This window comes from Photinus pyralis, unplaced genomic scaffold (assembly GCF_008802855.1).
Source record: "Photinus pyralis isolate 1611_PpyrPB1 unplaced genomic scaffold, Ppyr1.3 Ppyr1.4_LG1, whole genome shotgun sequence".
Lineage (NCBI taxonomy): Eukaryota > Metazoa > Arthropoda > Insecta > Coleoptera > Lampyridae > Photinus > Photinus pyralis.
Window position 1 is genome coordinate 37,190,720 of NW_022170249.1, and position 20,967 is coordinate 37,211,686.

A 20,967-nucleotide genomic window follows, 5' to 3' on the forward strand; every position below is an offset into this window, starting at 1 on the left:
ACATTAAGATTTGAAAGTAAGCATAAATATTTTAAAGATGCTTTAGGGCGATCACCGAATTTTAAGAATGTTTTGATGTATCTTACAACTAAGCACCAATTCTTACAAGCTCTGAATTCGGAAAATAAAATCCTCTATTGTAATAAAGTTATAGCTGAAAACTTAGAAATTTTCAACCCAGTCAACTATCCTCCCGAGATGTTAAATTTGATATCAAGTAGATATATGTTGAGTACTTTCAGATTTGTAGCCGAAGAAATAACTCATAGGGGTACATTTTATAAAAAAAATATGCTAATTTGTCACGATAAAGATGAATTTGGTATTTTCCATCTGTGCGAAATTAAGTACATTTTAATTACAGAGAGTATGGAAAACTTGTGGTTTGTTGGAAAAAATGTTGAAATTTATTATATGAGTACCGGTTTATACGAAGAGCTACAAATCGAACACTCCCGAAGTACTGATGTAGATGTTTGTATATCTTTTGAAGAAATATTATATTTTGAAACTGTTTTAAAATGTAAATTGAACGAAAAGTACTTGTATTATTTTAAATCGGCACCTTTAGAAAAATTCTAAATCAAAAACTCTAAACTTTAAAATAGTAAATCCTATTATTTAATAATATGCCCCCCTATTTCTTTCTATTATAAATATGATATTTTGTTTGGACCTCACTTCTCACTTACTTGCACTGCTAATCCTAAAATCTCAAGAAACATAACTCTCTAATGCTATGTATTATGCGTTTAAATTTATTTAACGAGCAAAACACAAAGAAGTTGTGCTCACATGTTAAATAAATTTGAATGCCTTTTTGCTCAGAATAACCATGGCGGCGAAAAAGATCTACACCGTATGGTCCCGAGATAGAGAGAGGAAAACTTTAATTTTGATCGATGAAAATGACGTGGATATGTACAAAACCTTAATTTTAAAGGGTAAGATGGCCATAATGCTCGGCTATTATAAATGAACCATGTCTTTCATTACAGCATCCCAAAAGCTACAAGTTGACGGTTCATCGTTAGCTTTGGAATCTAACGGCACGCCAATCGATTCAGAAGTTCTACCGTACCTTAACCAGATGGATATATTGATGTTATTGGAAAAGAGTGAGACCTGGAAATCAACCGATTCATTTTCTGTAGCAACAGGAAGTACGGTAACAATCGCACAATCGGATATCTCAGACTTGCTATTGCAACCATTTCCTGAAGGCGCCATCTTTGAGGAGAGAGAAGTTCACCCAACTCCAACTGAAAAACCTGACTCTACACCTATCGACAATATCGATTTGACCTGCAAAGTAGATTGCAATTCAGAATTTTTATGGACTAATTTTGAAATCCCCTTAGAGAGACTAAATAGTGAACAACTTGAAAACCTTGGAAATGGTGTGAGAAATAAACTCGATATTAAGTTTTTAGTCCAACTAATTGTAAATGACATGAGACTAATTAAGAAGGTCATTCCAATGAAAGCCTTCAAGATTGTGGCTAAAAAACTTATAGATCGATATCCATTGATTTTTAGGGATGTAGATGAAGATGGTGTTGTACTTGGGGATGGAAGCCATTCCTTAGTGAGCAAATTAGTAGAAAGGAACAACTACTTAAACAGGCCACACAAAAGAAAAAGCACCGAAGCACAATCTTCTCCAATCGTTTCAAAAAAACGGGTTTTAAGCGCTAGAGCAGGCTGTGTAAATTGGTCACCTGAGATCGGCCACCATGACAGTGAAAGCATAAGCAAGTTAACTGAGAATGCCGGAACTTCTGATGAGCAATTTGTGCAATTATTAGAAAAAACTTATCCTCAAATAAGAAAAGTGTTAAATGAAGAAGAGCCACCTTTCTCTAAGCTAATGGAAGAGTGGCCATTGCTGTTCTCAAAAAAGGCAATATTTTGGCACTTCAACAAGCTAACGAACTCTGACATCCATTTAATGGACCTCATCACCAGCAAATGCAATAAAATCACATCATTTTTAAAAACCAAGTTGAAAAATGATTTCGACGACACTAATCTCGTAGAAATTCGTACTATCACAAATATTACGAAATATTTTAAAGAAGATTTACAGAACCTTTTTTTAAAATGCAAGGTAAGAAATTAATAATTCACATGATATATGATTTAAAATCATACTTTGTGTTTTAGGACTTACCTGAAATTACCTTAGAGAGTATTCCCCTATCGCCATATATAATTCAGACTGGGGGTAAGTTTTATTTTTGTGTGCTACATTATATGAGCCGAGCCTACAAGATCAAGGCCTTAGCAAATTTTGGTTGTGTTTGCAGTTTTTGAACAATACTGCACTGTGTCCAAGATAACGAGGGCCACTATGAGTATTTTAGAAACGACAAAAGATAAAAATTTGGTTAAATGGGAAAAAAGTTGCGCAATTAAAAGTATTTATGAGATAGCGTTAAGAAACCCTTGAATTTTTTTTGGTTTTTTAAATACTTTGAAAAAATCGGATTTTGCGATTTTACAAGCTATTTTTTTTCTGGCGTTAATATTTCACCTAGAGCAAAACTAAGGATATTTCACTACAACAATTTTTAACTTTAAGATGGCGTTCTTAATTTTTTAATCCGACGTTTCGTCTTTACGGAACCATCATCAACTTCATTTTTTTAAATACAGACCTGTTCTTTCGATATCATATTCTTAAATCCCTTTTTATTCTGAATTAAATCAGGTATAGTACTTTATGGTTTAATTGCGCTTTAATCTTTTGTTTCGGGCTAAATTCCTATTACGACCTGCACCAATTTTTAAAAAAAATAAATAATTAACTAAGAGGCTAATTAACGTGAGTGAAATAAATAGAAAAAACAAACTCAGAACTAACTAAGAAATCAAATTGAATTAACAGAAAATATAAGAAATAAAATACCACAACGAACAAATTTGAATAAAACGACTAAATTTAGAACATATGTTCCAAAAGACTTTCATTATTTTCTAAACACAGATAGCATCTTCTGCTTCTCATTCACTTACGTTAATTGCCCTAGCTAATTATTTAAAAAAATTTATAATACAGGTCTGTAATAGGAATTTTCTTAATTAAACCCGAAAAAAGGCTAATAAAACGTAATTAAACCATAAAGTTTAGTAACTCATTGACATCAGATTAAAAAGGGAATTAAGAAAATGATATTAGAAGATCAGGACCGTATTAAAAAAAATTAAGTTGATGTTGGTTCCGTAAAGACGAAACGTCGGATTAAAAAATTAACACCATCTTAAAGAGCGTTAAAAATTGGCGTAGAGAAGTGTACTTGGTTTTGCTCTAAGTCAAATATTAACGCCAGAAAAGAATAGTTTGTAAAATCCGATTATTCCAAAATATTTCAAAAACCAAAGAAATTTTCAGGGTTTTCTAAACGCTATTTTTTTATACCTTTGATTGCGCAACCATTCTCCCATTTAACCAAATTTGTATATTTTACCGTTTCTAAAGTACCCATAGTGGCCCTCCTTATCTTGAACACAGTGTATAGTTAGTCATGCATTTTTTTTCAATGTTGGTGCTTCCATAAACCAAACATAATTAGCATTCTGAAATGGAAAGTTGTTTGCATGGCCATAATAAATGCTAAAATATTTCTTTCTATCTGTAATCCTTAACTAGCTAATTGTAATGTGGGAATTCCACGCATTGTGAAAATTGCAAATTAGTTATATTTTCATTGGTTATCACATTTCATCACATTACCGACTAGTTTCTGTAAGCAGTCTTCTTTTCAGAAGAAGAAAACATGCTTTACTTCGTGTACCTAGAGAGAGAGTTGGTGCATCACGATGGGTATACCACATTCATAGAAGCTCTTAAAGTGTCATTCTCCTTATTTTTCATTTTAAATTTGAAGTATCCTCGCAATCTATGCGCTACCATGGAGTTGTTGCAGAGGATGATTCTGAAAATACATCCCGACGCTGGGTCAAAATCTAAAAAAGTGTGTGCAACGCGAAAAAAAGTGTTCAATTTTATGAACAGTATTAAAGAAGGTTAATATTAATAGAAATCTCTTCTTTTTAGTTTTAAGGATTTTATTAGAGAGGTTTTTTATGTTTCTGTTACTAATAAGAAAAATATACACTATTCACTATTCTTAACTTTTTGCTTTTATTTTATTTTTTGGCGTGCAAGGTTTCTAACGAGGATTCCAATGTTACCTAACATGATCTTGAAGACATATCCAAAGTATTTTGGGAGTTGTTAAACGTGTACAGGGTTTTCATTTTTATTTTGACACCCACCTACAGAGTTTATTAAAAGAGATAGGCAAAAATTGTTTATACAAAAGTTGCGTGTTTTTTTCTGTAATATATTTTCAACATATCAACAAAAAACAAATGAGCATCGTAATGTTAAAAAAAAGAACAAATTCCCTTAAATGGAACACTATATTTTTACTCAGGGTGAAATCCCTTTTCATCCTGATTCCAAAAATGTATAGTTTGCCGGTATTTCATTCGGCCTTTTTTTTTAAATATTTGAAGTTTATTATTCAAAAAATGCAGCAAGAGTTTTTGAAACACTGTCATGCATTGGAATGGGAAAAATTTGTTATATACTGAGATAATATATTGTTAAAAATTGTTATAGAATGTAAAAATTAATAATTCGAAAATTTATAAAAATAATAGTAATAATCCATAACAATGTTGATTATTAAGTTCTATTTTTGAATAATAAACTTAAATTATTTATTTATATTAATGGTAAATTACGGTAGATGTTACAGTAAAATTTATTTACAAATCGTTAGGTATTTTCACAGAACTTTACGTTGGTTATAAATAGCCAACGTAAAGTTGTGGAATATTACATAAACTTTTTTTACCGTGTAGACCCTGCTTATAAACTTCCAAGTAGATCCACTCTCAGCAGAACATTTCTATCTCAAAAATATAACGAAGTTGTAGAGAAAGTGACCACTTTACTTGAAACAGCTGAGTATGTTACGCTAACAACTGATACGTGGACTTCTATTTCTGTTGATAATTACATGGCAGTAACTGCTCATTTTCTCAACAAAGATTGGGAGATGTGTTCAGTATTACTGGATTGTTTCCATTTTCCTGAACAGCATACTTCGGAAAATTTAAAAAACGAACTTGTAAGAATTGTACAGAAATGGAACTTGACAGACAAAGTACATGTCATAGTTTCGGATAATGCTCGAAACATTACAAAAGCTGTGAAACTAACTGGGTGGAGTCATCTCCCTTGCTTGGCCCACACATTAAACCTCATTGTTCAGGATTCTATTAAATTAATCCAACCAATCCAAAATAAAGTTAAGAGAATAGTTGAACACTTTCACAGAAGTACTACAGCAAATGCAAAATTGAACTCTTTGCAAATGCAAATCTCGGGGAAACAATTAAAATTAATAAATGATGTAGTTACACGGTGGAATTCAACATACGCGATGTTTCAGAGAGTGTGTGAAATTCAAGATCCACTAGAAGCTGCTATCGCAGTATTGCACTCTCCCGTAACTACGCTAACTGCTGATGAATGGGCCATTTTGCATGAGTTTTGCCTTCTTCTGAAACCATTTGAGACCATCACAACTCAATTGAGCACCGAGAAACATGTTTCCGTGTCTAAAATTATTCCCATGATAGAGGGACTTAAGCAATGTCTTCACGGCATTACACAGATTAAATATGACCAAAGTATTCAATTAAAGACCGAATTATTGAGAGGTATTGAAACTAGGTTTACACGAATTGAATACAATACCATTCTTTCAAAGTCAACATTTTTAGATCCCAGATTAAAAAAAAATGGCTTTGAAGATGGCAATGCATACCTGAAAACCAAAGAATCGTTAACAAATGAAATATCAACTGAAATAAGAAGGCAAATAGATGTTCAACCAGCTGCAGAAGAAGTTCATTATGACAATAATGTTGAAGACGATGACCCTATCTGGCGTAATTTCGATAAAAAAATGTTAGATCTTCAATCCATAGGCGCCGTCACCACCACCCACTCTGCTATTATTGAAATGCGCCAATACATTGAAGAGAGTTACATCCCAAGAAAGGACGATCCGTTAAAGTGGTGGAAAACCAGAGAAATTATATATCCAAATTTGGCCAAATTGGCAAAAAAATATCTGACCATAGTAGCCACATCAGTTCTCAGTGAACGTATTTTTTCTAAGACTGGTTTCTCAGCGAAGAAGTCGTTTGAAAAGCAAAAATGTGGAAAAACTTGTGTTTTTAAATGCCAACAAACAGTATTTATAAAGCAGCAATATAATTAATTAAGCGCTATTCACTTTTTATTTTTGATTATTGAAGTTTCATAGTTTATTTTTTGTACATATGTTTTGCTTTTATATTTGCCTATTCATTACCTTTAGATTATTAAGTAATATGTATGTAGTATGTACCTACCTATAATTAATTTTGAAAAGTTTTAATTTTGTTGTAAGTGAATCACATTTTTATTTTGTTCTAATTATTTCGATTATACTGAAAAGTGAAAAGAGTGCCTTTTTTCCGCCAACGCAGTATCCTAATTACATCAATGAAATTTTTTTCCCTTACGTTTGCGCGGTTGTAAATCTATCTGGAGGTTGATATTTTTACTACGAATTCCTATCAAGCACGATACCCGTTACACAAATAAATACCATTATTAAATAGAGAGCAAGCAAAAGTACTATGCAGTGCAGGTCTCAATATCAATAACTACTCGCCCCGGTGTCGTTCGTACTAAACGAATCTAAATCCCAAACAAAAAGTATCAGGTAAAGTAACGAATACAAAGTATCTGATACTTTTGTCGAAAGTATCAGTATCTACCTGATACTGAAAAAAGTATCGATTGCACATCACTAGAACCTAACGTATAACACAGAAGAACTACGCTTACGTGTTATAGGGTTAGATAAAAATAAAAGAATTAATCGGTCATGGGGGCGTTGCTTATCAATTTATTTATGCATGATAGAATTTAGTTAATTGAGATCTCCTGTGATTTCGATTCTTTAGTTTACTAAAGGTTGGTTTATGGTTACCAGTTCGGTAAAGGCTGGTTTACACATTGGTTAATCCCGTGTATGTTGGGTTGCCGCTTCGTAGGCGGTCTGACGGGAAATCTTGTATTGCAATACCAGGATAGCGAAATCTTACATGTTAATTAAGCAAATCTCTACAACCTTTAAGTTGCGGCGTGCATGCATATTTTCGCACGTTATTTATAGTGGATATATATATTTATTTATTTATTTAAAGCTCAACGCTCTACCACTGAGCCATAAAGCCGGTCACCCCTGGGTCACTAGAGTACGCTAAGCGGGCTTCATCAGGCTCGCCCTACGTTCTCGTTGAGTATGGTGTATTCGCGGCGAATGTGATAGCCCAGCTGCTCAGCCCGTGCTGCTGTCCATCCATGAACATCCAGCTCTTAAGTTCAAAATCCATCAGAATTTTCATTCCGTTTGCAACGTCCTATTTATGTGAAGCAGGATTTTCGGCTGTAGCTGTAATAAAGAGCAAATATCGTTCAAAAATCAATGTTGAACAAGAAATGAGAGTGGCAGTTTCAAGTCTGATTCCACGCTTTGAAAAGATATGTGGAAGTCATCAAGCTCACACGTCACATCGAAGATTGAGGATTAACATTAACATTGTCATCCTCAATTTACGTTTGTTTTATTTTCGTAGCCCGCCTTGTGTAATTGCACTATATTTCGGCTAAGTAGGGCGCCGAGGCCAATTACTAAACCTGTAAGTGCCCCGCGAACTGAAAAAGTTTGGGAACCCCTGACTTACACAATAAACTCCATTTAATAAAATTGCTAAACTTACAGGAATTATTATAATTATTTTGGTGTTTTGTTTTCCTCTTTCCTGATAGCGTTGGCTATTGTGCCCATCAATTCATGGATGTTGGTAAGTATCAATTACATACTATCCCTAGATCTCCAATGCGCGTGTGAATTTTTTTTTTTTTAGGACCCGACATAACTTCACCAGACGAGCGGCGTACAGACACAGGCACTAATCGTTACTTGATTTTAATCCGTGCGATTAGTTAACCAGGCTAGACCTGAGTTCTCACAAGAAACACCGACCATAATAATAATAATGACATTTATTGAGTTATGTACGACAGTTTATATAAAAAAATTTATATAAAAAAAGGGACAACTTAATAGAGCGGAGTTCAGACTGGAGCTACCAAGATAACACCGTCTGCTCTACCACTCAACCCTTCAACAATCTATATTAATTACAGATGACAAGAACAGATGTTTATTTTATTGTTTATTTAAGACCCGGTAATAAAAGAGATAACTATAATTAAGTCGGATACCTCACCTGTTCAGTGGAAATCTCTTACATCCAGGACTTATACCGTAACCCTTATATGGGCTGTGAGAAATCGGAATTATTGCGATTCTTCTTGAAATTTCCACTGTTCTTGTCAGTTTCGTCATCATAATGTAATTGTAGGTATTAATTGTGTATCCAGGTCCTTTACATCTTCCAGTTTTATATTATACAATTCCTCTCGGCGGTAACCGTCCGCAGTTCCTATCATACTTTCAGTAACATATACTTTTCGTTGGGTGCTTCCCACCATAAAGCGTTTTATATTGCCTCTAGAAAAAGTTTTAGACTTCCGAGACTCATACTCGGCCAAACTTCGAATTTATACACGATTGACGTTTTCTGCGGTCTCAGAAACCGGGCGACACTAACGGAAGGTTAACAAAATTAATAACGCGCGCATTAATTTATCTCTTGCAATCAGTGATACCATGTCTAGTCGGATACGTGGAAAAACCTAACTGCGTAATCTAAAGGTACGGTTCGGTGTTGGCGACCGAGCGACGGTAGCCGCCGACGGCGGAATAGTCACTGGTTCCTTTTGCGCGTTCTCCGGTCGACTATCCTGTTCCAGTCTTGGAATTTGACATTCGCAGTCTTTTAATGCATATCATAAAATACATATCCATTTCCTTTAAAAGAATATCAATTGCTCAGTGTTCAAATTCACAATCGATATTTTCAGAACGAATAGTAGGAATAGAATGTTTCAGTACGGGCTATATTTCTAGTCATTTTACTACCTGGTCCCTCCCCTCCTACTTTCGGAGCATCTGCTGTTTACGGCTAAAGCCAGTGAGGCACAGTGACAGTGAGACAGTACAGACTGCGCTGTTTACGGGACAACTCCAAAGCCTTTCTGTGTTATTTGCTTGAAAAAGAGTGAACCGTTAATTTCATTCACCAATGATACATTAAACAAGTGTCAAACAGTGTTGAAAATTCGAAAAGAAAATGATTTGTCAATGAGTGATGTGAGATTGCCCGAAAACATTGCATCTGTGAGCAAGTATCATTCGAAATGTTACAGGCAATTCACCGCTCTGTCGAAAAAATATAGAAAACCTAAGGAAATTGATTCTTCAGAACCGTCAGATTTACCAAGCTAAATATACCAGCTAGCAAAATGGAAATCGAGAAGCTCATAGAAGAAGCGAGGAAATATCCCGCACTTTACGAACAACGCGATGAAAAATACAGGTATGTAGAATATAAGGAAAGGGTGTGGAAGAAAATTGCCATGGAATTAAATGTAAAAGGTAAGGCAAAATTCATATATTAATGATACATTTTTAGTTTATTCATTTGCTTTTGATCTCTACATTAAGTTAGTAGAAAATGTCGATTTTTCACTAAATTAGTTCTTAACTATATTTACACCACCCACAGAAAAACCTATTCAACTTATTCCATTTTTCAAATATTCAAACTGCCAGGGCTGTTCTCTCTTGCCAGTCTACGCTACCTTCTGCAGATGTGAAAAAAGTTTTCAACTGTTCTCCAACATCAAATGCTGCATTTGTTGATCTCCCACGAATGCGAGCTAGATTCTTTAAGTTTGACGGTCTCTCAGATCTGTCATTACCTTCATTTTGCAAGAGTTCAGGTAGCATGGAGTCTTCATTTTTTCGAATAAAATTGTACAAGACGCATGCGGCCATAACAACAACTGTCAGGTTTTCCTTGAAGTCTTCTACTGAATATACGAAACTTTTGTTGCAAAATGCCAAAAAATTTTCCGACATTCTTCTTGCCCGACTCAAACGATAGTTGTATATTCTTTTGTCCTCAGTCAAATCTCTCCCAGGATATGGTCTCATCATATATGTTTTAAGAGGGAATGCCTCATCAGCCACAATAACCATAGGTAGTTCAGTATCAGTTCGTGATAAAGTTTTTGTCTTTAGAATGTTGAGGGTGCTGTTTTCTAATGACTTCCCTAAATTAGAATTTAACAAAATACAGCCGTCAGAATTTTTTCCATACGCCCCAACATTTACTGCAATAAAGTTATACAAATTTTGGCAAATTTCAGGTAATGTTTATGTAACCACACACTCACATTACCGCTTCTCATTTCTACAAAGAGATCTTTTAGCCTTTTTGATGATACCTTTATGCATTTTGACAACCATGACTTATAATGAGTTGTTGCATTGATATTAATCTGGTTAACGCATACATTATTGTAATAGTTTCAGCATTCCTGAAAGAGGTGAACGTATCATTTACATCTAAGGAACTAAAGACATCTCCCCAATCTTTTGCTGCTAATAAGTGTTTAAAAGTTGAAATATTCTTAGGAGACATCGAGTAAATAACTTTCAAATTTTTTTTTATAATGTGTTGACCGCGATTCCACGACATCACGCGAAATCACGAAACCGGTATGAAAAGAGCTGACAGCATTTAACGAATGGAGAGCAAATAGAGTCGGCGAAATGGTCTCGAACGAGACCGTTGTGTTGGCGTACGTTTCTAGTTTATCAAAAGTCTTCAATGCATCAAGTCTAAACTTTCAATGCTGAAGAAAGCTCTCATCGTTAATGGCAATGTTGATATAAGTATCTAGGTTTGTTGTGAGAATAATAATCACCGCACTTGTACCTAATTTAATTGGTTTTATAGATTTGGATAGGTTATCGCGTTCATGAAAACTCAAAATGTTAATTATGTACCGAAGACATCTAAGATTTTGTCTGTTGAGGACACCCGCCAATTTATTTTTGAAGCTTCGGATGATTTCTTGCTCTACAAAGTTGTCCTTATCGTTGGACTGTATGGTAGTTGTCGCCGAGATGAATTACTTACGCTAATCTCACGCTTACTTCTAGATCGTTTATTATTCCTGATGCAAATGAGTCTTTGAATCCTTACGACATTTATAAAAAATATGCTCAATTAGCTCCTGTTGATGTTGGAACGAGATGCTTTTTTGGGATACAGGAAAGGAAAGTGCGTTTCTCAGCCGGCTGATACGCATACCATTGGTGGTGTACCGCGAAAAGTAGCAGAATTTCGTGATCTGGACATCCTGAAAAGTAAACTGGACACTTTAAGACGAAGTGGTGCTATATATATATATCGCCCGATTAGTATATTAGCAGTATTGTCTAAAGTACTGAAAAGATGTCTAGAAAGTCAGCTTAGGAAATTTGTTATTGATCATGATACTTTACCTGCTATGCAGTCTGGGTTTAGACAAAATCACAGTTGTACTGCCTTGCTTAACCCTTTAAGGGTTTGTGGTTCATATTTGTACCACTTGCATTTACGAGCTACATTTCTACAAAAACGCCATTAACGTTCGACCTTATGGTCGTTACCTGCTCAGTAAACGGTTATTGGCACATACTTATACCACATTTGGGAGGTGCTGCCGTCTAGTGCAATAAGCCTGTAGTAGGCTCAATATGTGGTACAATATGTGAACCAGTGCGCGTTCTGTCAACAAATTTTAGCGGGAAGGTGTTTTTTTTAATAGTTTGGGTCTCAATAGTGGGCAATAAAAGGTATGTACATATGAGCTAAATACTTTACCAGTTAGTTTTTCGGATTATATCTAGAATGTATCTGCTTTATCTAGAATAGTTTGTATAGACTGTATTTTAGGTTATATTTCTCATAAATTTGCTGGATATAAAATAGTCACAAGCTTCGTATTATAAATGTTTCAAAATTCAGATCAGTGGTGTACCTCTCAATAGAGACACTGTGAGAATAAACCTTGAGTTGGATTGGCAATTTTATTTATCTATTGGCTTAGATAATATTTCGTGAAAAAAAATGTGGTACAAATATGTACCTCTGTGAACTAACTGAAAATTTGTTAATGATTTTTTCTTGCAAATTTGTCTACTATATTCGCGTATTTTAGTAATAATATAATATGGTACTTACATTTATTAGTTGTGAATTTATACCAGTTAATTAATTTTTAGATGGACACGAAAAAGTTTTATAATTTATCAAATCCTCGAGATGTTGAATTTTTGCTCTCTACAATCAACGACGATATGGCTGTAGACTCTGATGTTGGAGGTGATGATGATGCTGACGATAATATTCCTTCGTCCAGATGTTCAATTGCTCCAAGTACTTCAACTTCATTCAGCAATCAATTTGAAGACAGTGATAATGAAGATAGTGAGTCAAGTGAAGGTTGTCTTTCTGCTGATGATGAAACTTTTGATTGGCAAAAAATTTCAGCAAAACCGCCCATGTTTCAAGGAAGTACATTTGACAGACCTTTCGGAATATCTAAGAAAGCCCAGTTTGATATTACAAATCCACTAAGCATTTTCCTCAATGTAATGACAAATTTATTCCTGCAGTATATTGTTGACCAGTCTAACTTGTACGCCATACAAAGAGGTACAGTGTTAGGATTGACATTAGATGAATTGAAAGCCTACTTAGGTATACTAATAATAATGGGTTTTCATACACTTCCCAGCATTAGACATTACTGGAGTAAGGAAAGTAATTTTGGTGTTCAAGGGCCGCAGTACTCTGAAACAGTACATGCCCATGAAACCCATCAAACGGGGTTTCTAAGTTTGGGTAATAGCATGTGCTGTTACAGGGTACTGCTTGGGAATGGCCGTATACGAAGGAGCAGAACCAAATGTTGATAAAGGTACATCTCTTGGTGAGAGAGTTATAAACAAATTATCAGCTTTTGTAGAAGGTTTTGGTTACTGCCTTTTCTTTGATAATTTTTTTTCATCTATAATAATGTCCAGAAAACTTTTGCGCAAGAACTTTTTCATGAAAAGTGGAGAATGTGATGGAGTTATTGACGGGAATGTTGCCGTTTCCAAATGAAAAGATGTAACAAGTTCATTTCTTCTTTGCATCATTCCGTATTTTACATTCGGTACGCCCTGTATATAAATTTCTACTTCTATGCGTTGGATTAGTTCCGCCAGGTGGCAGGACCTTACAGCGCGATCCAAAATTGTACATGCTTTTTCTTTCCGATTCCGACTCTGATCGAACGAACAACTAAGCCGTTCTGCGTGAGAAAAGAAAAACACGTGGGTAATCTTTGCCACCACTGTTAGTTAAAAACTTTGGCAATTCTACCCGTATTAATTGCGAGACAAGTAGTCTGCAGCATTTTACCGTTCATCGGGCTTTAACGTGAAACTTTTTTCTTCGAGTAAGTACGCTTATCTAAATAATTTCTTTTCTTATGGCGGCCATTGTAGATTACGGATATACTGGAAGATGTGTAATTGAGGAACGCTTGGTATTTAATTCCTCTTAAATTTACTTAGAGGTAACGAATTTTACATGTGTGTGTGTAGGAAGTTTTAGCTTAAACTATTTTAGGGTCCTTGTTCGATACCGAAATTCCTTGTTCGGGGGAAATATCTTGTTCGAGATCACCTGTTGATTGGGGGAAAATTTTGGAGATTCATTATCAACCATAGACACCTAGGAGGTCGTGACCAACAACCTTATCTGAGAGAGATAAGAGCGGCCATTTTATGAAGACGAGGGAGAAACTCATTTAACTACATACTGTTTCGACATGATCGAGAATGCCTTTTTTTTTGCTTGATCGGATATATTAATTTTTGTGTGGCTGCGACACTCCATCAGAGACACAGACATTTTTAGAGGGGTATCGAGATTTGAGCTTACCGCAAGCTTCGTAGGTCCTTCAGACATTTATTCATAATATATTCCGAACCCTGTGGTTTGGGCCTTTTTGTTCTCTTTTGATTGCAGAGATGAATGGTGCAAACAGAGCTCTCTTTGCTGCCTCACATCTGGAATATTACATAAGGTAAGCGTTATATTCTATTTGCCTTGTTGTTACCGAACTTGCGTTGGGATATTTTCGTTACTAGTTGTGACCGGTAGTAACGTAACCATTTTGTAATTTATATGTGTGATTCATTTATTAATCTTAACGATCATTAAGGAACAGTAATTGGGGGCAATCATTTTTGAACTGGAGTATAATTGTTGGGAATTAATTGGGTTTTTTTTTTATGATTTGTGCAGTGTGTAATTTCACATATATATCTATATTATTTTGCAATTTATTTGAAAGCAACCAGCAATATAGAGCCGTTTGATTTGCATTTATGGTTATTGTGCATCCTGTATCTTCCCAATTTTATGCAGGGTGAGTTGATAGTGTACATTAGAAATTGGGTGGCGCTCAACCATATCGCACGGAGATTGTCTTGCCCAGAACGAACTTTACTGCTTTGAACATTCTCTTGCTTCCATATTCAAAAACACTGAGCTTAGCTGGCCGTTTATGCGGCGGGTTTTGTTAAAAGCAGCGCCAAGCCAGACCCACTGTTATAAAGATCGAGGTAAAAAATGTGTCAGTGTCCTTAGCACAATACACAACCCACTCAAAACTGCCAAAGTACTAAGAACACAGAAGACGGGAAATAGGGAACTAGTGAATTGTCCAGAATCTGTGGCAGACTACAACAAGTATATGGGTGGAGTGGACCATTTCGACCAATTATTATCTGGATATAGTATCTCATGGAAAAGTAGACGGTGGTGGTTAAGAATTTTTTACTACTGCGTGGAGTCTTGCATCGTAAATAGTTACATAATTTATAAAACAACCTTGTCACAGTCAGCCAGAAATAAAGTAAAACCAATGACCCACCTAAACTTCAGATCCTATTTGGCATCTGAACTTATAGGAACATTTTGTAGCAGAATCAAACCAGGCCCAAATTCTTTATCTGGACGTTCAAAGAAAAGAAACAATCCACAAGGAAGGCCTACATTATATAACGCTCAGAGATTGACCAATGTTGGAAAACATCTTCCCATGCAAGGATTGCGTCAACGCTGCTGTCACTGCAGCACTCGAAAAGATCAAAGATCCAACATAATTTGTTCTGATTGTAATGTTGCATTATGTCTAAAATGTTTTATTCCTTTTCATACGAATTGACTTATTCAGTTTATATTTTAGTTCTTTATTACCAACATCGCCATTTTTAGTAACCATTTACAACTGCTAAGAACTTTGTTTAGTTTTTTTAAGTACAAATATGTATTGAGTTCTATTTTATAAATAATAAATAGTTTTTCTACTAGTTATTGTCATTAACAAACAGGTGGTTCATATTTGTACCACTCAACACGCACTGTAATATTTTTTCAGGAACGTTCTTTGGTAAGTATTTGTACCACCCTATTTTTCAAAAACTAATTGAAAATTTGACTTATGTAAGATATATTTAGTTATAGGAACCTGTGAATATTAAAAAATACATAAAGAAATAAAACAACCCCTTGAGTTCTGCCCGTTAAAGGGTGTTACAGACGACATTTTATGTGCTTTAGACAAAGGTGATATTGCAGTACTGGTGCTACTCGACTATAGCAAAGCATTTGATATATCAACCATAAATTGCTTTTAACTATACTTTCTCATATAGGTATTGGGATGGACGCCGTTGGACTAATTAATAGTTTTCTCAGTGATAGGTATCAAATGGTTAAGTTAGGACATGGTAAGGTTTCGGATTTGATAAATGTAAAAACAGGAGTTCCTCAGGGATCAATTATAGGTCCATTATTGTATACAATATATACAAGCCAATTACATAAACTTTTGAAATCTTGTCGCTACCATCTTTATGCTGATGATACTCATTATTTATTATTATTATATTTATTACATATTAAAATTAATGAAGACCTTAATATGTTGTACAAAGCCTTTAAAGATCATAACTTAATGATATACCCAAATAAATCTAGTAGTCCAGGCTAAATAGCTCTAAAATGATTTATTAAAAAAAAAATTAGTTACCGGGCGAAACCGGGTTTTTCAGGCAGGTGAAATGAATAGAAATTGGGAAAAAATAATTAAAACAGCTGAATTTTTCCGCGGGTGAAATCACGGGGGTTGAAAGGGGTGGAAAGTGGTATTTTGCAAATTGTGGCAAAACTATTGATTTTAGACAAAAATGTTAAATGTAAAAGTTATAGAGATTAAAAAAATGAGCAACTTTTGTATCTGCACTATTTTCACATAATCTTTTCCTAGAAAAACCGGAAAAAATGTCGTAGGGGTTTGAAATTTGGAGGTAACATAGCCTGTTTTATGATAAAACAGAAGATAATTGTTTGGGCCCATAAAGTTGAACCGTTTCCAAGATCTCACGATTTCTGTAAAAAATCACCTCTTTTTCAAGGGGATGAAAAATCTATTTTTTTTCATCGTACAGAGGTGCGCGGGGTAGCAAAATTTTCGTAACGACTTACATTTTAATAATCAAAAATAAAAAATATTATTCCAATAGAAAAATTTCAAGAAAAGCGGCAAAAACGGGGGAACAGTTTTAAGATACACCGTTTTTGACAGTAGGTAAATAGGCTTTTTTGCAAATAAATTAACGTGTTGGATCCGCGCTAATAAAAAGTTTTGGAAATCTGTCTTCTCTCTCCTCTTTAATGTTGCTAAAATATTTTCTTTTGTTTCCCAGTGCCCAACTGCCTTAATTAAAACATCTTTATTATTTCTTTTTTCTGCGCATTTTTACTGCAATAAAAGCAATTCGAAGTAAAATCGAATTCTTTTGCTTCCTGAACAATATGTTTTTGTTCACTAACTCTTCTTCCTGCCTGTTTTACAGCTGATGGGATTAAGCTGGGCCTGTTGATCGTTAATTTACAGGAATTATGAATAAAATCCTTATAAATTTATTCCTGCAGGTTTGACATCTCAAATCATTTGCTTTGACCGGTAAAACCAACGTTCTTATTGCAAATTTTGCAAGTTTATCAACACGCCCAACGCAATGGGGTCATCCCGCCTTCATTTTTTATTTCTGATCCACAAAGTACATTAAAAATAAAAAGACCCGTGTGTCCTCAATTTTTATTTGCGAGTAAAATAAACCCAAAATAAATTATTGAAAAGCTGTGTTTTTAGTCCGAATTTGAAACGCTTCAGACTAAATACGTCACAAACCTACAACCAATCACGTAGAAGTGAGCTGGCAACCTTACGCAAGGGTTTGACGTTTGTCACATTTGACGTTTTGAGAGGGATGTTTAACTGCATCACAGCCGTCTATAATTACAAGCCATGCTGAGAAGTTTGGCAACGTTGTTCGAAAGTCAATCGGTGGGCCGATTAAGTTTTAATGGCGTCTTGTTGCTCTTGAAAAATGGCATTTTCCTCTCTCCTGTGTTTCGCCTTGGCGGTTTTAATATAGAAGAAAGATACTTAGGCAGCTTACAATAAATTGTGCATATATATTGTTTATTTACAAAAATGGATAATAACATTTTTATTTGACTTTAAAATTCGGAATGCTGTAAATTGGTAACTGCATCATAATGCGTTTTCCATCGAGATCTCCGAAATTGGTGAACTTCTGTCGAAACAGGTCGAGGTGAAGCACACGCTTGAGCACTTAATTTCGGTAAAAGGACAGTAAATCGCTGCGCATCAGCGAGGTTTTAGCAACGACCAGGTGTGATTCGAAATGGCAGACTTTAAGCCAGCCGCTACTCCAGTGGGTGTAGGTACGAAGCTTTTAAAGAGGGGAGCCCTGTAGACTTCAAATTCCCGTACCATGAACTCTTGGGAATGAGTTGAAAGGTTCCTTCAGAAAATCGATTTGACATGTCCGTGCTAGAATACCTGAAATACAAACTAATTGCATTTTTTCACGATAAACACTTACCGTACTTACGCACCACGTAGTGTGTAGGTCATATTTGAGCTTGTACAGGTACTTTGAACAAATACAAGTGCTTTTAAAGGGTCCAGTAACGAGTAGCCTGCTTTAGAGGTTATGACAACAAATCGATATATTTCGTTTAGCAACATACCTGAATAATAACTTCTGTTCATTCCGTACGGAGTAACACAAATTGTCGCAATCTCGCTCTGTTAAAACAGGTAAATTGGAATATTACACCCAAAACACATATAAAATACACCCAAAATCTGTCAAGTTGAATTAGGAAATCGGCCTACCATGCAGTGTTGCCATAATTCTCAGCACGGCTTGTAATTATAGACGGCTGTGGTTTAACTGCATCTAGCACGAAAGTGACAAGTGCCTGTGACAGATGACGCAAGTTATAAATGCCATTCTCCTGCAATATTGCCAAGTCGTTATGTCATCTGAATAGTTCTAGGAGCTGATTGGTCGGGCCTATTACGTCACAGAGCCCGCCACAATCATATCGTTTTGAATAAACCTTTAAAACCGCACGTTTATTATTTTTTTGCTAATCAGCCTCTATTTTTAAATAAACTTTTACTGTCCAAAAAAATGTTTTATGGTTTCAGGTACACGCTTATTAAATTAGAACTGCGGAATTCAACTATACCAGTGGTATTCAACCTTTTTTCTTTGTGTACCCCCAAAAATAAGTTACTTAAATTGTGTACCCCCACGCACATTTAATAAAAACAAAAAAATTATAAGTACAAAAAACATAAATATGCGAAACATATCATTAGTGCTAAAAAAACTTTAGAAACAATTTGGTAAGTACATTTTTAGTGAGATGCCTGCGCCTGTTTCTTGGAGGCCAAAATTTTAATTCTCGGTCGAACATTAGTAAGGGCAAGAATGAGGCCTGACTCTGGATTTATGCGATTTCTAACTTTGGTTTTGATCGATGTTAGTGAAGCCTTGTTCGCACAGGTACGTAGTTGGAAATACGCGGCAACGGTTGGCTTAAACTCAGCACATTCGCGTTACACCTGAATATAACTCAATACTAATAGGGTTGAGATTGCACTATTGCAGTCTTTCAATACAACAAAGAAAGAATAACGTCGGCTCTTTCCGGCCAATATCGTTACCCCTAATACACGGCGGCTCGTCGGGTGACGCAAGTGAAGCGCTAAAGGCTAAAGCTAAATCACTTAAAATTTGCGCAAAGAATAATTTGTTCATATAGTGTAGAATTGTAGATTGTAGAAATGTAGAATGTAGATATAGGTTCAAAAATAAATTCCTTGGAAGCGATTCATGCAGATCGTGTTCATTTTACACCCTCATACCGCGTACCCTCAGAGTAGGCTCTGCGTACCCCTGGGGGTACGCGTACCACCGGTTGAATACCACTGAACTATACTGTAAACCCCCATTGCATCAGCTATAAAACAAGCAGGAAGAAAAGTCAGTGAACAAAAATAAATTGTTCAAGAATCAGGAAGCAAGATACATAATTCGATTTTATTTCGAATTGCTTTTATTGCGGTAAAATGCAGAAAAAAGAAATAATAAAGATGTTTTAACTAAAACAGTTGAGCATAAGATAACAAAAGAGAATATTTAGGCAAACATTAAAGAGAAGGAGGAAGACAGATTTCGAAAAAATCTTTATTAACATCCAACATGTTGATTTATCATGTCAAAAACCGTGTATATTCCAGTTTTTGGCGATTTTCTCGAATTTTTGCTATAGGAATAATATTTTTTTATTTTTGTTTATTAGAATATAAGTCTTCCCGAAAATTTTGCTACCCCGTGCACCTCTGTACGATGAAAAAAAATAGATTTTTCATCCCCTTGAAAAAGAGGTGTTTTTTTTTTCAGAAATCGTGAGATCTTGGAAACGGTTCAACTTTATGGGCCCAAACAGTTATGTTCTGTTTTATCATAAAACAGGCTATGTTATCTCCAAATTTCAAACCCCTACACATTTTTTCGCAAAAATAAGAATAAAAAATGAAAAAAACAGTGTTTCGGGTTTTTGTAGGAAAATTTGAGGTTATGTGAAAATAGTGCAGATACAAAAGTTGCTCATTTTTTTAATCTCTATAACTTTTACATTTAACATTTTCGTCGTCGTTTACCACAATTTGCAAAATACCACTTTCCACCCCTTTCAACCCCCGTGATTTCACCCGCGGAAAAATTCAGCTGTTTTAATTATTTTTTCCCAATTTCTATTCATTCCACCTGCCTGAAAAACCCGGTTTCGCCCGGTAACTAATTTTTTTCATACAAAAATATTATATAGCCTGGACTATAGTGCATTAGTCTTTGGTAATTATGAGTGTACTCAGCTAAAACTACATATTAACGATGTGCATATACCAATAAATCGTGTAGGAAGAAATTTAGGTTTACATATGGATAATGAACTGCGATTTCGTGAGCCTATTAATATGTGTATACGTAAAGCACACGGAAACTTAAAAGCCCTAATCTTTCTCCTACAACATAACTTCTATACAATGCCCTCTCTCCTGATTTAAAATTATACCCTTTAAAATCATTTAAATACAAAATCCGAAGCCCTATGTTGTGAGATCCTTATCGTATACAACCTCGTTGTGCACCTATCATTATGCAGTGTTTACCATATGCTATATATAGGTCGGGCTGCAATATGCATATATAGTGGTCACAATTTTCAGTTCTTTTGCCGCTACAATATTTTCTTCCTTGTTTTTTAATTATATTCCTTCCATTAAATTGCTTAGTCGGTCACAAAAAGCAATGAAGTGTCTTTTTCGGGACCATTCGCAGTTCCAATATACCTAATCGCAGCTCTTAATATATAATAGTTATTTATGTCTTACTAACCTATTATAGCACATTTTAT

General features: G+C 35.0%; 2 protein-coding genes across 2 annotated transcripts; both read left to right on the plus strand.

The window, feature by feature from the left end:
• Window positions 1–532: 532 nt before the first annotated feature.
• On the plus strand, window positions 533–4,034 carry LOC116160547. Its single transcript, XM_031473774.1, has 4 exons — window positions 533–944; window positions 999–2,110; window positions 2,167–2,227; window positions 3,769–4,034. Exons 1-4 carry the CDS (start codon window positions 836–838, stop codon window positions 4,032–4,034), a joined length of 1,548 nt encoding a protein of 515 aa, XP_031329634.1. The 5' UTR covers window positions 533–835.
• An 8,260-nt stretch (window positions 4,035–12,294) lies between these two features.
• On the plus strand, window positions 12,295–13,515 carry LOC116160223 (piggyBac transposable element-derived protein 2-like). Its single transcript, XM_031473368.1, has 2 exons — window positions 12,295–12,543; window positions 12,592–13,515. The coding sequence occupies exons 1-2, from the start codon at window positions 12,324–12,326 to the stop codon at window positions 13,014–13,016; spliced, it is 645 nt and encodes a 214-aa protein (XP_031329228.1). The 5' UTR covers window positions 12,295–12,323; the 3' UTR covers window positions 13,017–13,515.
• Window positions 13,516–20,967: the final 7,452 nt, after the last annotated feature.

Bases quoted from the DNA above. Each gene is read 5' to 3' on its own strand.
- LOC116160547 (XM_031473774.1), top strand. From the start codon at position 836: ATGGCGGCGAAAAAGATCTACACCGTATGGTCCCGAGATAGAGAGAGG. The intron at 945-998 runs GTAAGATGGCCA...CTTTCATTACAG, and splicing joins CAAAACCTTAATTTTAAAGG to CATCCCAAAAGCTACAAGTT. The intron at 2,228-3,768 runs GTAAGTTTTATT...TCTTCTTTTCAG, and splicing joins ATATATAATTCAGACTGGGG to AAGAAGAAAACATGCTTTAC.
- LOC116160223 (XM_031473368.1), top strand. From the start codon at position 12,324: ATGGACACGAAAAAGTTTTATAATTTATCAAATCCTCGAGATGTTGAA. The intron at 12,544-12,591 runs GTTGTCTTTCTG...AAAAAATTTCAG, and splicing joins AGATAGTGAGTCAAGTGAAG to CAAAACCGCCCATGTTTCAA.